This window comes from Drosophila mojavensis, unplaced genomic scaffold (genome assembly GCF_018153725.1).
Source record: "Drosophila mojavensis isolate 15081-1352.22 unplaced genomic scaffold, ASM1815372v1 contig_36, whole genome shotgun sequence".
Classification (NCBI taxonomy): Eukaryota; Metazoa; Arthropoda; class Insecta; order Diptera; family Drosophilidae; genus Drosophila; species Drosophila mojavensis.
Window position 1 is genome coordinate 18,388,019 of NW_025318858.1, and position 15,364 is coordinate 18,403,382.

At 40.0% G+C, this 15,364-nt stretch overlaps 2 protein-coding genes across 2 annotated transcripts; both read right to left on the reverse strand.

Moving 5' to 3' along the window:
* Positions 1–161: 161 nt before the first annotated feature.
* On the reverse strand, positions 162–8,077 carry LOC6577225. The gene is made up of 2 exons (XM_002003158.4): positions 7,797–8,077; positions 162–1,113 (listed from the first exon to the last, which is right to left on the reverse strand). The coding sequence occupies exon 2, from the start codon at positions 1,065–1,067 to the stop codon at positions 408–410; it is 660 nt and encodes a 219-aa protein (XP_002003194.1). The 5' UTR covers positions 1,068–1,113; positions 7,797–8,077; the 3' UTR covers positions 162–407.
* Positions 8,078–11,003: 2,926 nt separating this feature from the next.
* Positions 11,004–14,483, reverse strand: LOC6577226 (sarcosine dehydrogenase, mitochondrial). Its single transcript, XM_002003159.4, has 3 exons — positions 12,860–14,483; positions 12,663–12,805; positions 11,004–12,167 (listed from the first exon to the last, which is right to left on the reverse strand). Exons 1-3 carry the CDS (start codon positions 14,435–14,437, stop codon positions 11,222–11,224), a joined length of 2,667 nt encoding a protein of 888 aa, XP_002003195.1. The 5' UTR covers positions 14,438–14,483; the 3' UTR covers positions 11,004–11,221.
* Between the last annotated feature and the right edge of the window lie 881 nt (positions 14,484–15,364).

A 15,364-nucleotide genomic window follows, 5' to 3' on the forward strand; every position in this document is an offset into this window, starting at 1 on the left:
CAAGCAACTGCAAAAGTTTCGCTTTTTATAGCTATTTGTAGGCGGCTAATTTGAAATGCAGCTAGCTAAATATTATTAAATGGAAAATTTGAAATTCTCTTCATAATTTATATGAGAAATCTCCTCCACTCTCTTTAATGAAAACTCGAGTGAACTTTTTGTTATCAGCTTCAATTGGTATATTTATTAACAATTTGTTTTTAAAATTATTTAACAATTTTGTTTTTCATGCGCGAATCAACACGGAAATGTTATTCAAAAAAAAAAATGAGAACGGAATTGGCCAAAAGCGCTGGAAGAGTATTGTATCAATCAATCAATCAATGCTCCGTTTAATGCTACATAAATATGTTTTCTCTTTTTGTTTTGTTTCCTTGTAGGCTTAATTTAAGTTTTACATTTTAGAATTATAAACGCACATTGGGATTGCGGGAGCGCACAAAGTTGAGCAGCTCGTCGGAGTCCTCGCAGACGAAGGGCTTGATGTGATGGCAGGCGACATCGTGCCACTTGATGCCATCGTTGTAGAAGTTGTTCAGAATGGACAGGCAGCTCTCATCGTTGCCCTGGGCCGCCTCACGATTGTCCGGCTGTGGCTGGTTGTAGCCACCCGTTGACGACCAGTCGCCGGTGTTGCGCTGCGAGGTGGGGCCAATCTTGGCGCCCGAGCCTGACCAGAACCAGCCGTTCTCATTGGGCGGCTGCAGGTCGGGCCTGTCGCACCCAGCGAAGTTGCACTTTCTGCCCGAGGTCCAGATGTAGCGTACATTGCCGCGCGCAATGCGCTGCTTCACAAAGTCATTCTCCTGGGGCGTCTCGAGTGAAACGGCGTCCATGCAGTGCCGCCGGCAAATGTTGCGCGCATCCAACCAGTCCACCTCCAGGCTGCGCGTCGGCGCATGCTCCCAGCTGAAGAAGTATGAGTGCGAGACGCCTCGGGCATCGCGGTAGGTGGCATGTCGCACACGATTGGCGCAACTGCGCGGATCGGGCAGCGCCAGACGACGCTGAGCCAGCGCCACAGTGGCGCTCACTGCCACCAGCAGCAACGTGCGCAGCACAAACATTTCGCAGTAGGCTTGGCTCGGCTGTTAATCGACGGGAGAAGTAAAGCTGCAAGCGCAAACAAAGTTATTTCGATTAGGCGCGAATTGAAACTGTTTTCAGTTTAGATTTAGATTTTATTTTCAGGTTTCCATTTTCATGTACTTTTCTGAGTATTTGCCGAGTGACCCAACGCCCAAAATGGTGCCCAACCCATTTCCATTTCCGCTTGGATGAGTCGACATCTTTTTATGCGAAATCAGTGATTGGAAATACCAGACCAATACACTCAATAGGAATCGAACCGATTTTGAGCGATTTTGACTGTGTGTTTTGTTTGGCTTTCTATATGGAATTTGTCGCTGACAATTGTTCAATTTGTTCAATTCGCCTAATTGAGTAGTTTTTTCCATTCCAATTTGTAACGGCCTTGCAGTGCAGTCAGCCCTATTTCGTAATCAAAAGAATTCTATAATCAATCGCAAAAATTCTGCTTGGCAACAACAGATGATCCTCTGTCGATTTGTTTAATAACTGTGCATGCAAATTAGTTGATTGTTTTATGCTTTTATCTATTATAAGTTATGGCTTTAGCCAGGCAAAATTGTATGCAAATTTTATGGTCTATTGATGACAGCTGCGCCACCTTTAAGACTCATCACACTTGCATGAGTCAATGGTCTTATATAAATATGTTTATTACAATTAGATCCGGCTTAAGCAGTTTTTTAAACATTTGTTAGGCAAATAAATTGGAAAAGAGGTGTATGAGCCATGTTAAAGCTATGCTAATAGGTAGGAGCTATATAAATTGACCTTGAGTTTACATTGATGGTAGACTGTGAAATTCCAGCTCGAACTTGAATATTACATAGTTGAGACAGGAGTATCTTTAGCTCATCTGTTTTAGAGTTACTGCAAGCTAAATGCATAACAAAAGAAATAGGCAATTTCACAGCTCATTGCTGAACTGTTTTATTATACATATATATAAAAGACAATTAAAAGAAATACTGTTCAAGTCCCACTCTTCTACAAACATTCAAGTCTGGTCTCTGGCCAACTCATTTTTAACAAACTACAGTCCGTTCCCGCAGAAGCTCTTAACCTTCGCCCAATTCCACTCAAAAAAAAACTGACCTGGCCTAATATAACACACAACAGCAGAGCTCTTACACTAAACAACGAGAGAACTAGGCAGAGTGCCAACACTCTCAGGCGGGGCACATGCCATGCCCGACAGTTTTCTAGCTCTGACATCGTCTGGGTTTGCATACCAAGTAAGACTTTATTTTTTCTTGGCTTTAATGGAGAAAGTTGCATTGCTGTAGTTGTTGTTGCTGTTGTTGTTATTGCTGTAGCTGTTGGGCCATATATAACACACAGTTGGCTGAATATTCAGCTGTCCAACTTGACTCTTCCGTCTGATAACAGAGCTAACGACTTTGGTTTCGTTTCGTTTTGTTTAGTTTTGATTTTTTCGTAGTATTTTTTGCTTTTTACATTTTGTGCCACGCACAATTGTCTTCAACTTTTTTCTTTCAATATATATATATATATATTTATTTTTTTCAACATTTTCACGGCTTGTAAATTTTGTAATTCAAATTTCCGTTGCCTCATTTGCGCTTCCTATGTGCATTGCACACGTCTTGGCTGGGCTAATTGTCGTGGGTAAGACGAAAAACAATGAAAAGTACAAAAAAAAGAGTTAAAAATCCAAAACCAAATTCGAATACAATTGAGAGCTGTCTCTTCTTTTTTTTTTTTTTTTTTTTTTTTTTTTGGCTGTTTGAAGAGGCCAATTGGAATTGTTGTTGAAATTTGTAAACGCTTATAAATTGTTATGCAATGATTGAATATTTCAATTTGTATTTCGTCTGTTGCGTTTGGTTATTTTTCAGGCACTTGTTAATTGCGTGGATCATTCTTCGTTTTTGTTTTTTTTTTTTTTGGAGAAAGGCATTTCATATGTGATCGCCCACCTAGGTTTTAAATGTGACTAATAATAAGCGTGGAGCTGCTTCAGCTCAAATAAATGGCAAATCAACCTTCAAAACGTGCTCAATTGCCAAATAAATTGAGAGACAACAAATTGAATGCTTAATATTTTTTTAATTTTTCACTATTAACGTGAACATCTGTGCAACATTCCAATATGCGATGTGTGCTGTGTTTTCAACGTGTGTTTGTGTGTATGTGTATGTGTTAAGTTATGCCATTCCATGCGTTGCCATCTTGCCATCTTCCCATAACATTTGGCCTGTCCATGCAGCTGCATTCCCTCTGCCATTGCCTCACAGCAAGTCTAACTCTACCATATATGTACATCTATATATACATATATTTATATATATATTTATATCTATGCGACAATTAATCTTCAGCTTATGCACTTTTTGCAACTGGTTTTCACACTTGTGTAATTTAAAGTATTTCCTCTTTTGCATTGCATCGAATGCAATTTTTTATGTGTGCATCACGACTTCTTAAACATTCATTGGCTGCTTTATAAATTGCTACGAAATTTTATTGAACCAGTTGGCTAATTTGGCTGCCAAATTGTCGAAGACTAATCAAATTTAGTTGAGTGTGTGAGACGACTGCAAATATTTTCAATTAATTGAATTCGCAGCTCATATCTAAAGCCCATGTTTACATCTTATTTCATTTATGTTTTTAGATATATTTAAAAAAAAAAATAATTAATTATTTTCATGGTTGAGAAAATTTGATTAGGAAGTGTTAAGACTATGGTTATTTTTTAATTTTTTTTTTTTTTTTTTTGATTATAAAATTATAAATAAATTTCATTGTATATTAAAAAGTGTATATATATTTTTAAAATGTATATAATTATATTCTTCATAAGAAGAAGAAAATATTTATTTACATTTATATAAATATATTACTAATTTTACTTCTTAATTGATAGCTGGTCTGATTTTGCCACTAGGTGTCTTAGTTATGTTGAGTAATTTGGAAAACGCATACATATATTTATTTTCAATGGAATCAGTGAAACTTAAGCTTGCAATCATTCACAATTTTGACGAACGAAATTTGACAGCAATTTTTGATTAAGTGCCAGGTGATCTTTGGCGTAGCCCCATTTATCAGAAACCTGCGCATTGTTCACAAAACAGTCAATCAGTCTGCCAATCAGTCAATGAGCCAACTGATCACTCAATCACTCAATCAATCAGTCATAGACATCATCTGCCAGTCATCTCATATTTGCCCAAAATTTAAAATATTTAAGCTAACAAAACTGGATTCATATTTTTACTTATTTTTAAATATATAAAATATACAAAAATAATGTTTAGAATATAAAATACATATATTCAAAATTGCAGAAAGTAATGAAAATTAAAAATAAAATAATAAAAATACAAAAATAATATAAATGAAAATAATGAAAATTATAAGAAAAAATATTAGAAAAAATTCTAAAAAATAAATAAATTAAATAATACATTTTGTCAAAAAATCTGTAACTAAAAAATTACAAATCTATTGCCTAAGATCTATCATTGGCTGCTGCATCAGTGCAATGAAAGCTGTTTTATTAATTAGAAATCAATGTTAAATCAGATCGTTCATCTCATTTGAGCTGGGAGAGAAATCTGTTGACTATCAGGTAGAGTGGGTCTATGCGTTTGTTTGGTTAGTATCGTGCTCGTATGTAGAACACAGAAGTAGAGGTGAGACAAGTTTTTTGTAGTTTTGAGCATGATGCACCGATGACAACAATTAAAGAAGACGGATTTGCTAACCACAAACCACTGACAGCTGGAAAACAACAGCAACAACAGCAACAACTAGCACAACTAAGTATAGTAACTGTCAACAACCAGTTGGGGCGTCTCTTGGCTTAAAGTAGGTCTGCTCCAAGCCTTTGTGTATCTTGTTAAGTATGTTTGCTAGCTGCTGTTGTTGCTGTTGTTGTTGTGGTTCACGTCAATTAGAAGCATGTAAAGAGAACGTATTTTTGTTATGTTGCAATATTTGTCATAAGATGAGGACGACGACGGTGCCGGTGGGTCAAATGCTGGGTCAAATGCTGTGAACTAGAATGCCTCAGTGCTGTTGAGTCTGAAAGGGCTATGCGCCAAGCAGGATGCGCCGTAAACTGTTAAGAAAGTTGCATGCGGATGCGCTGGCTGAGGCTTTTAATTGCCTCAACTGGACAGGTACCAGGTACCAGGTGCGAAGTATGCGAGAAGAGATATGTGGTAGGGGTGTGAGAGGCTTTCTGGTAAACAAAGTCGCGCAAATAATATGTAGAAAAACTGGACAGACTGTGGAAGAAAGTCAGCCAGTTGCCAGTTGCTCGCAACTGAGCAAGTTTGTGATCGTCCCAGACAAGACAGACAGCTGGACAGCGTTACAGCGCTACAGCAGTGTGGGACAGTGGGGCAGATGAAATGGCCAACAGACAACAGCCAGCAAAGGAGCTGTCAGGTTGGTTAAGCAAGGTGCGTTACTTTTACTGCTCAGCGAGCACAGCTTCAGGTTTGCAATTGGCAAAAAAAAAAAAAAAAAAAAAAAAAACTAAATAAATAACAATAACAATGCCACGAAATGATAGTGAAAATATTTTCAGTTTTTGGTCATGACATAGAAATGAAAATAAATAAAAAACTGTCTACATCTCTAAAAAGCAATGAGCTGAAGACGCTTCTGGACGCAAATCTTTTTGAGCAGCCCACGACAGATCTTTGACGCAACGCTAATGAATTGAATAAATGTTTTTCTTTTTTGTGGGAGCAACTGTCTGAGCCAGGCCTAGAGAAAGGTACTTTGAAGCGTGGCTGCGCAGCACGATGACTGGCGGCAGTTAATGATCGTGGCTGCCTTTTGCACTTCAAATTGAAGCCGAATCGTTAAATGCAATTTGTCAGCATCTCTGCACAGGGCTATAGCACATTTGTCACACTTCCCGAGCTGACTTTGGGCAACTTTCCTCTGGGCGTCTGTCTCTCTGTTTACGTGTGTGTGTGTGTGTGTGTTTGTGCAGATCAATTGCAATTGTTTGGCAGCGACTTTCGCGGCTGTATCAAAAATAAATTATTTGTTGTCAATTCGGCAGCAGCCTTGAAATTGCAGTTGGCTGTTACGAGTCGTTGGCGACGTGACTTGCGATTTCTTCACTGGAATTTCGTTGTCTTCTTTTGAGATTGGCTGCATTATATGGTCACGATGCCCAAAACTTGCTCATCAGCTGTGCAATTTGCAATACAACACCAGCAACAGCAAAAGAATGTTAAGTATATATATTTTTGTGGGTATTTGCCGTGAGTGAGTTTTGAACTGTTATCTGTTTTTCGCCTGAACGCCATAAAGCATCGTGAATTTATTTTATGTTTTATGTTTAACGACCTCCAAGCTGCAGTAGCAGTCGCCAGCAGTCAGAAGCCAGCAGCAGTTAGCTCCCATGACCGCAGCTTGACATTTTCGCATATTGCAAATACTAATAAAACGAAGAAAAAAAAAAACGAAAATAAAACAAAATTTGCATGAGACTGGAAAATTAGATTTTCCGCTCATTTGCACCGAGGCGGCCAAATACAAAACATATTGCGCAATCTTCTGCTTCAATGCATGTAATTTGGTAGCAACTCACACACACACACTTATGCATAGGGGCTGCACGTGTCTGCGTGTGTGTATGGGTGTGGGCCGTTCTCGAGCAGCAGCAGCGTTTTAAGCCAAACTAGGGCAGGTTAATTGCTGTCAGATAAAGAGCTCAGTAAATATGGAGCCCCACGTATCTAAATAAGTGCAACGCTCGATTTATCTTGCAGCGGTAAAATAACACATCGAGAAGGGCTTAAGAATGAAAGTTAAAATGTTTCTTAGTTTAGGTTAAAGGATGTGTGAAGCAAAAGGAATTCCAACAAAATTCGACAAAAGGAAGGGAGAGCAAAAATTCATATTAAAAATAAATAATAATAAATATAAATTATTATATTATAAATATTATTATTTATTAGTAAATATTATTTCGTTTTCTCTTTTATATATTTGGATTTGAATTGATAAACATATTTGCTCTTCTATTATATTTATTTGATCTTACTTCTCATTCCCAAATTATTATTGGTATAAGCTATAAGTATGATATAAAATATATAATTTATTATATTTTGTATGGTATTTATGTATATATATAAAAAATCATAATCGTTTCTATTTATGATTTTTCATAAAGAGTCACTTGATTTGCCTTTTGAGTATATAATAATTATTTTATGTTCCATTTTCTATTCGTCTAGTTCTTTTTATATCATAAGACTAGAATCCTATGTATATGAAAGATGCTAATAAATTGTAAATACCTAACACTTTTTTGAATAAAATCCAGCTCAGTCTCATATTTTCAGTAATAAATTAAATTCTAATCCAAATTCGAACTTTTCTACCATATTAATATATTAACTAGTTTTTGTAAATGTAAACTTAAAAGTTCTCATTGAATTAATCATTGAATAAAAGCTTGATCTTCACTCAGATAAAATTAACATTTCATGAATATTAAATAAAATCTATTTATTCTATATGACCAATTTCTGATCAATTTCAGTTACACACCAAAATGCAAACGTTTTCTTATCTCTGAACTCATTTGGTATCAACTAATTTAACCAAAAATTCGCACATAAAAATCCACCACACAAAATCAAAGCGATTCACATATAAACGGTTTTTCATAGCATTGTCCTGCCAGGATATGCGCAGATAATCACCTTGTGAGCGTGTATATATATACACTATATATATTTACGATGCTAGCAACACAAACGAATCAGCGGCGCTTGCCAGTTGAACGAAACTGAAATATGTCTGATGTACTTGTAATTGTTTTATTAGAGTGTGGAGAGAGACAACCGCACGCAACGCTTCACTTTTACCAACTGAACGCAACGACGATCTTGCCACGGTTTATAGCTTGTCCCCAAAACAAAAAGCAAAACAAAACAAAACAAAAACAAAAACAACAAAAGCAAAAATGAAAAACAAAACGAAAATAAGGTGCACGGCAAGCCAAAGCCAACGACGACAGCGCTGTGGTTGCCGTTCGAACATGGCTCAAACCGCGCTTGACGCATCTCTCTGTGTGTATGTGTGAGTGAGTCTGGCAATGTATGCCCATGATCGAACATGAATAGTCCAAATGAGTCAAGCAATCGCAATTTCCACTCAAACTCCAGTTGGTCATCTCATTGTTAATTGAGTTATGGCCCAGCAAATCGACAATGAATTACACTTCACACTCTCTCACACACACACACATGAGTGTGTGTATAAGTGTGTCACCGTGTTAGGTTTGAGCTGCAATTGGCAAGCGGCGGCTCGTGCAACATGTATGCAGGCAAGCAGCTCCTCGAAACAAGTTTGTTGCCTGAGTCTTTTGTTGCCTGTGGCTTGGCAAAATTATCTATTAGTGAAAAATACGAATGATAATCTATTTGAATGAAATAAATGCAAAATATTTGATGCCGTTACGCATTTTGTTTGAACAAATGATTATCGATTACTTATATGTATATATATATATTATTTATTTATTTTGCTTCTCCTTTGTTATGCCCCTTGGCGGCATACAAAAAAATAAATAATAACCCTCGTAATTTATCAGCATTTTTATTTATTTACATTTCACTTATGTAATGCGAGTCGAGATGGGTGAGCTGCAGGGGGGTACAAAACTGTGTCAATATTGTCAGTAAAATCAATGAAGCGCTATTGCTTCCGGCTAAATATGCTCATCATTAGCCACAAGTTGGAGAAAAATATGAGAAACGAAAAATAAAGGCAACAAATACTAAAAAGAAATATCAAAAATAGTTAAGTATTTATTGTGTCTGCTTTACCTTAATTGTAGCATATATTTGCGTAGTCGCGCCTAAACAAATGGTATTTTGATTAATGCTGTGCTAATGGGTTTGGTTGAATGGATTTTGCATGTTTATGTGCTGTCAGCAGGTGTTTTATGCTTATCTCATTGCAATTGCAATATCGAATTAAGTAAAGATCAACTTTCAATTTCGATTTCAATTTTGAATTCAAGTTCACGACAAGGCAATAGCGCATCCTCACACGCACACGCACACGCACACGTACTCTGAAAGTTAGGTGAAGATGCGCTTTAAATGCATTTGAGGCGAAACGAGCGAAGGTCGTTGAGTAAATTAATTTTAATTGCAACTCATAATGTCGCTTGAAGGGGCAATCGAAATCAAAATAGTAATCTGCTGCTGTGCAGGCAGCTTGACTTTGAGCGCATTTGTTCAAGTGATTTATGCAGCTGGAGCTGGAGCTGGAGCCAAAGCAGCCCATCTGGCAGATGTGTGAATCCATTAAGTGTGAACATTGCCAAATTGCAGTCGGTCGATTGACTTAATGAGTGACGCAGCCTGAACTTGAACTTGAAGTGTGTCGGTTGGACGTCAAGTGCCGCAACACGCTGACTTGCAAACTCAGCGCTGGACAAAGAAGATAAAAGATGCCAAGCACCCCATTCCACGGTTATGACTGCAATTGGATTTGGGGCCCACCAAATGACCCCCGCCAGGCAATGCTGGCAATGAAGGCAATTTCGAATTGAGAGCCAGCCAAGTTGGCTGATATTAAAGCGGCTTACCATGAAGCCAACGGCTCGAGGCCTCACGCGCACAGCAGCATGGTATCAAGTAAATCTTTATATATGTATATACATATATATATATATATATTTGTTGCTTATGTTTATGTACTTATGTCGCTCAGTGTGTAGGCCGCTTTTCACTTTTCTCTCGTGCAGCCCACAGTGCGCCTGGCTGTCGCTTAATCAGCCATTTGACATCTCTCGTCATTAAACACGAAAAGTTTTTAATTGCCTTTTGCTCTTTGGCTCATTGCTGTTTGTGTTCGGTTTATGTAACATTTGAAAATTGGGCATTGGCAAAGAAATGTGTTGTCATTTAATTGGCATTACGCGTGTTTTTGGGCGCTGATATATCACCCCACCTCATCTAATCTCCTCCCACCTCTAGCGCGCCGCAAGGTCGTTCGTTTAGCGGCAGAATCTTCAAGAAGTGCGCGCACAAAGCGTAAACAATGATAAATTACAATAACAACAAATTGTTGTTATATGGCCCCATAATTAACTTGGTCTGTGGTGTTTGCGGCTCTTGAGAGAGCTAATTAACTTGTCTCTATGCAGATATGGCTGTGGCTGTGGCTGTGACTGTGGCTGTGGCAACCTCTTAGCCATAACCCAGTGACTGACTCGAAGATTCTGTAACTGAAACAGAAACCAAAACCAAAACCCAAACCATTATCATCTGCTATTAAGTACGTACATTTCGAAACGGTAAAATAATTTAATTGTTGCCTAACTCAAGTTTATCCAAACATTTTCCACTGGCCCTGAATCAAATCAAAAAATAAATAGATAATATATATACAATATATAAAACTAAGTTTGCAAAAAAAATAGAATTCAGCATTTTTCAAGGAAATGTTTATACAGCCGAGACTGCCAATTCGTACCTCATAAAACTATTCAAACAAACCAAAAATAGCAAACGCTCTATGTGAAGAGCCTTCAGCGTGCTTATTGTGATATAGATATATTAATATATATATATATATATATATATATATATATATATATATATATATATATATATATATATATTTTTTTTTTTTTTTTCATAGTACTAATTATTATTTGCCTGAGCTGCCAAAAGCAAATGTATAACAAAATACTTAATATTTTTGTTGGAAATATTTGAAAAATTTCGAGCAGCCTTGGATTTCTAATTGGTTTAAGTCTCAAAGATAGCACCGCTGATATACGAGTATAGTCTAAATATAACTTAACTCTGACCCTGGAGTATCCATTTATTGTGAGCTGATCAAATGACAGCATATGGCTAACAAAAATCATATTCAAGAATTATAAGCAATCTGATTATAAATAGTTTTATTTTTTAAACAATTTTTGATGCTGTACAAATTTGCAGTCAGCAGCATAAAGTTATACTATATAGTCTAGTTGTTGTTAAGCGACTTAAGACACATCTTAATGGCTGGTGATATTTATTTATAGCATATATACAATGAATAGAATAGTATTAAATGTATTACAAAAATACTTATTCAGTCTTCCCACATTTATGAATTTTTATTTCGTTTCGTAGTTACCCAGCACTCGTTGCCCAGTGGGATCAAATGGGCTGCGCAGATGGCAGTGGGCCTTGTAGCGCTTGCCCAAAATATCGACTTCATAGTCACCCGATTTCAGATAGTCCACGTCCACCTTTTGCCCATCTGCGCGTGATATATACGCCTGCCCCAGAGATTTGCCCAGCGTGTACGCATACTCAGCGCGGCGCAGGACGCCCACAGGCTCCCCATTGCGGTAGACGCCCTCGAGACCCCAGATGGGCACCTGCTGCTGCAGCGTCAGGTACACCAGGCGCTTCTTAACGCCCTCGGCACGCTGCAGCTCCACGGCGGCACGGCCGCGATAGTCGCCCGTCTTGCGGCAGGTGAAGCCCAGGCCAGCCTGTAAGGGCGTATCATCGGAGCGCAGATCGAAGCTCCACAGATGATAGCCCTTCTCGCTGCTGAGGGAGTACAGCGCCCGGTAGCCGGCGTTGCGCAAATCCTGGGACTTGCCCGCAGCCATTAGCGCCTTGTACACCGCCACACAGTCCCGCTTGGGCACATGCAGCTCATAGCCCAGCTCGCCCACAAAGCTGACGCGCAGCAGGCGCAGTCCGATGCCGTTCAGCGTGGCCAGGCGAGTGCTATTGGGCGCCACATGCTCATCCGAGAGATCGCAGTCGAGCAGCGGCTGCAGAATCTGCCGGCTCTTGGGTCCCTGTATCGAAATGACGCCCAGATCAGCCGTGATATCCGAGAGCTTGGCATCGAAGCCCTTGCGGCGCATCTCACTGCGCAGAGTGCTGTATGTGTAGTAGGCAGATGCTCCGCCGGCCACAATGTAGTAGCCCTGGCCCTCGAACTTGGGATCGTGCACTTGGCCCGATCCAGATGCCAGACGACTGATGGTAACATCCGCCTCAACGCCGCCAGCGTCGTTCAGTGCACAAGTGTAGACAGTTCTGTGGAACAACAAGATTTACAATTGGTTTTATTTTTTTTTTTTTTTTTTTTAACATAAAATTTAAATATAGAATATAAAATTATTTCAATTTTGTGGTGTTTATGCGGAATTAAATTTTTCTTTTAGTATTTAAATTTAATCTAATTAATATTAAATTCAACTAATTATTATTTTTTTACGTTTTTTTTTTTTTTTTGGCAATAAATTATTAAATGTAAAAGGGAAATAATTTTTTTGTTATCTATATAAAATTCAAATATTACTCTAATATTTAAATTTAAATTAATTTAATTAATTAATATATAACTTGAAAAATTTATTTTATTTTTATTTGTATTTTTCATTTATATAAAAAGTTTTAAAAATTTCTTTAATATCTGTATTCAATGAATTATTTAGACTTGATTAAAGTACCACTAAGGCTAGCAGAAAACTTATTTGATAGTAGATACCAATTTATAACTAAAATAAAATAATTAAATTATTTACTCACTTGGTTGGGTCCCGATTGGTGTTAGCAGAGAAAAGCCAGTCGGCGGCCTTCTGAGCCTGTGGTCCTTCCAGCAGCAGCTTGGAAAAGTAGCTCATGTTGAAGACCACCGCATTGTTGCGACAGGCGAGTGCCTCAGCGCCAATCTGTTAATAGAGACTTTTAATTTTCAATTCCAATACCCTTCTACCAGCATTTACCAAGTCGTGATGCTCAGAGAAACTGCTGTACTTAAGATCGCCTTCCAGTACCTTCTCATAGCCGCTATCCTTGTGCCTTACATTCTCATAGCTACCATACCAGTCGTAGGGCATCACTGCTGCCGACTCTACGGCGGAGCCCAAGAAGAAACCGGGGCGTTCCCAGCCCTGTTTCTCCTCCATGAAGGCGTTGCACTGCAGCATCTCGTCGTGCAGTGGATCCTTTTGGAAGTCACGGCCGGCGATCGGCTGATCGTACTTGAAAACCATGCTGTAGTTCTTCACATAGCTCTCGTGCGACTTCTCCTGTATCCACTTGGTGGCTCGACCCTGGTCCGGGGTGAAACGTCGCAGATCAAAGCTGAACATGGGCACATCCGGTTGCCCGTTGATGATCCACAGGGCCGTCTGCTCGCCACAGCCACCGCCGAACATCATGCCAGCCGAATTGAAGCCGCAGTTGTGCATGAGGCCGGCTACGTTTGGATCCGGGCCCATCAGAGGCTTGTGATCCGGCGTAAATGACTCGGGGCCGCAAACGGTGCTCTTCACGCCATACTTGGCATAGGCGGGGCACAGTTTCTGGGCACCCTCCACATGCGTCTCGAACACCGACCAGTCCAGCTCGTAGAGGCCAAAGTGGAAGTCCTTGGCCACTGGGTCCAGCATAATGGGATTCGGCTCGTAGCCGCCCATGCAGATGGCATCGCCCTGTATGCGGAAGTAGGTGGAATAGTCGTGATCTCGTATGTTAGGCAGACCGCGAACACCCGGAATGGACTCGGACACAATGTACGCATGCTTCATGGGCAGCAGCGGCAGGTGGGTGCCATGGCGAGCCACCAGATCGCGACCCCATACGCCAGTGGCATTCACAACGGTATCTGTGCGTATATTGCCGTAAGACGTTGCCACGCCCACTACCTTCTTACCATGTGCACCCTGTTCGACCAAAATCTCCTGCACGTCACAGTTCTCAATCACATGGGCGCCGTTGCTTGTTGCAGCCCGCCTCAAGGCCGTGCAGAGCATGGCCGGATCCATGACGCCATCGCCCGGCGAATAGAGAGCGCCAATAAAGGCCTTCGGATCGAGCAACGGAAACAGTTTCTGTGTCTCCTCGGGCGTCAGTATCTCGTTCTCAATGCCCAGCGCAGCACCAACCGTGGCCAGGCGTCGATACTCATCCAAGCGTGTCTCATTGTGCGCTATGAAGATGCCACCATTCTGTATCCAGCCGGGATCAAGGCCCGTCTCTGCCTCCAGCTGGCGCAGCATATTGCGTGAATTGGCCAGCAGCTGGATGTCCACATCGCTAGGGCGCAGTCGCCAGAGCAGACCAGCCGTGTGCCACGTTGTGCCCGCTGTCAGCTGTGCCCGCTCCAGCAGCACCGCCTTGATGCCCCGCTTGGCCAGATGGTAAACCGTATGGCAACCAGCCGAGCCGCCACCAATGACCACCACATCCGCCGACTTGGGCAGTTCTGGAGGCGCCGAGGCTGAGCTCTGATGACGGCACAATAGGTGCCTCAAGTCCTGGCGTCTTGCCTGTTGTACCACAATGCCTGTGCGCCACATTTCCGATTCGCAACCGTCCGATCTCAATCAACAGTGAAAACTGATCGAAGGCAGTTGGGAAGAAAGCTCTGAGCCCAATCCGATTCGCATTGACAATCAAATTTCATTTGACCTCCTTGATCTTGTGGGTCTACTGCGGTGATAAGCCCGCTAAGTCGAGACTCTTATCATATATACCCCACCCACTTTCGCGTATATCAGCGAATTGTATGAGTAAACCACATATTTACCACCGACAGGTGGCGCTTTCAGCACTCTTATCATCATAAACATATTGTAGCTAAAAATATCTGTATTTAATTATATTCTATATTATTTGGGTTCATTTCAGGTCATTTTTTCAGTTATTGAAAAACAATTTATAATAGAATGTCAACAAAAATTTTTAATGTGATTATTTAGTATTTAGTATTATTAAAAATAGATTTAAATATTAAAAAAACGCCTGTAAAACAAACTGTATTATTAAATAAAAATGTTTTGCGTAACCTTTACAGAATTGAAAACGTCTATTTTGTTATCAACAAACATCTTATCGCATAAATGTAAATGCTTCTAACAAAACTCGTATAAGAAACAAAAATGTGCCCCATGCCTCATTGATTTGTCTATGTGATCATTATATTAAAGGAAGCTTGGCGATGTGCCCGACAGGACACAGGCGGCGCCATTGTCATGGGTTGCTGGCAAAGGGCAACCCACAGGCCACAAGCCGAAACCGGACCAGACCAGACTCAACCACAGCACCACAGAAATGTAGACTTTCCAGTACTGCAGTTTCGCTCGTTGTGAATACTTGTTAATGTCGGGCTTTAGTTGTTGTTGTTGTTATTTCCATTTCTATGGCGGTTGCTAACGTTATTGTTATTGTTATTGTTATTGTTATTTCTGGCAAATTGTGCGACAAAATTCTATAGCAAGGCGCAT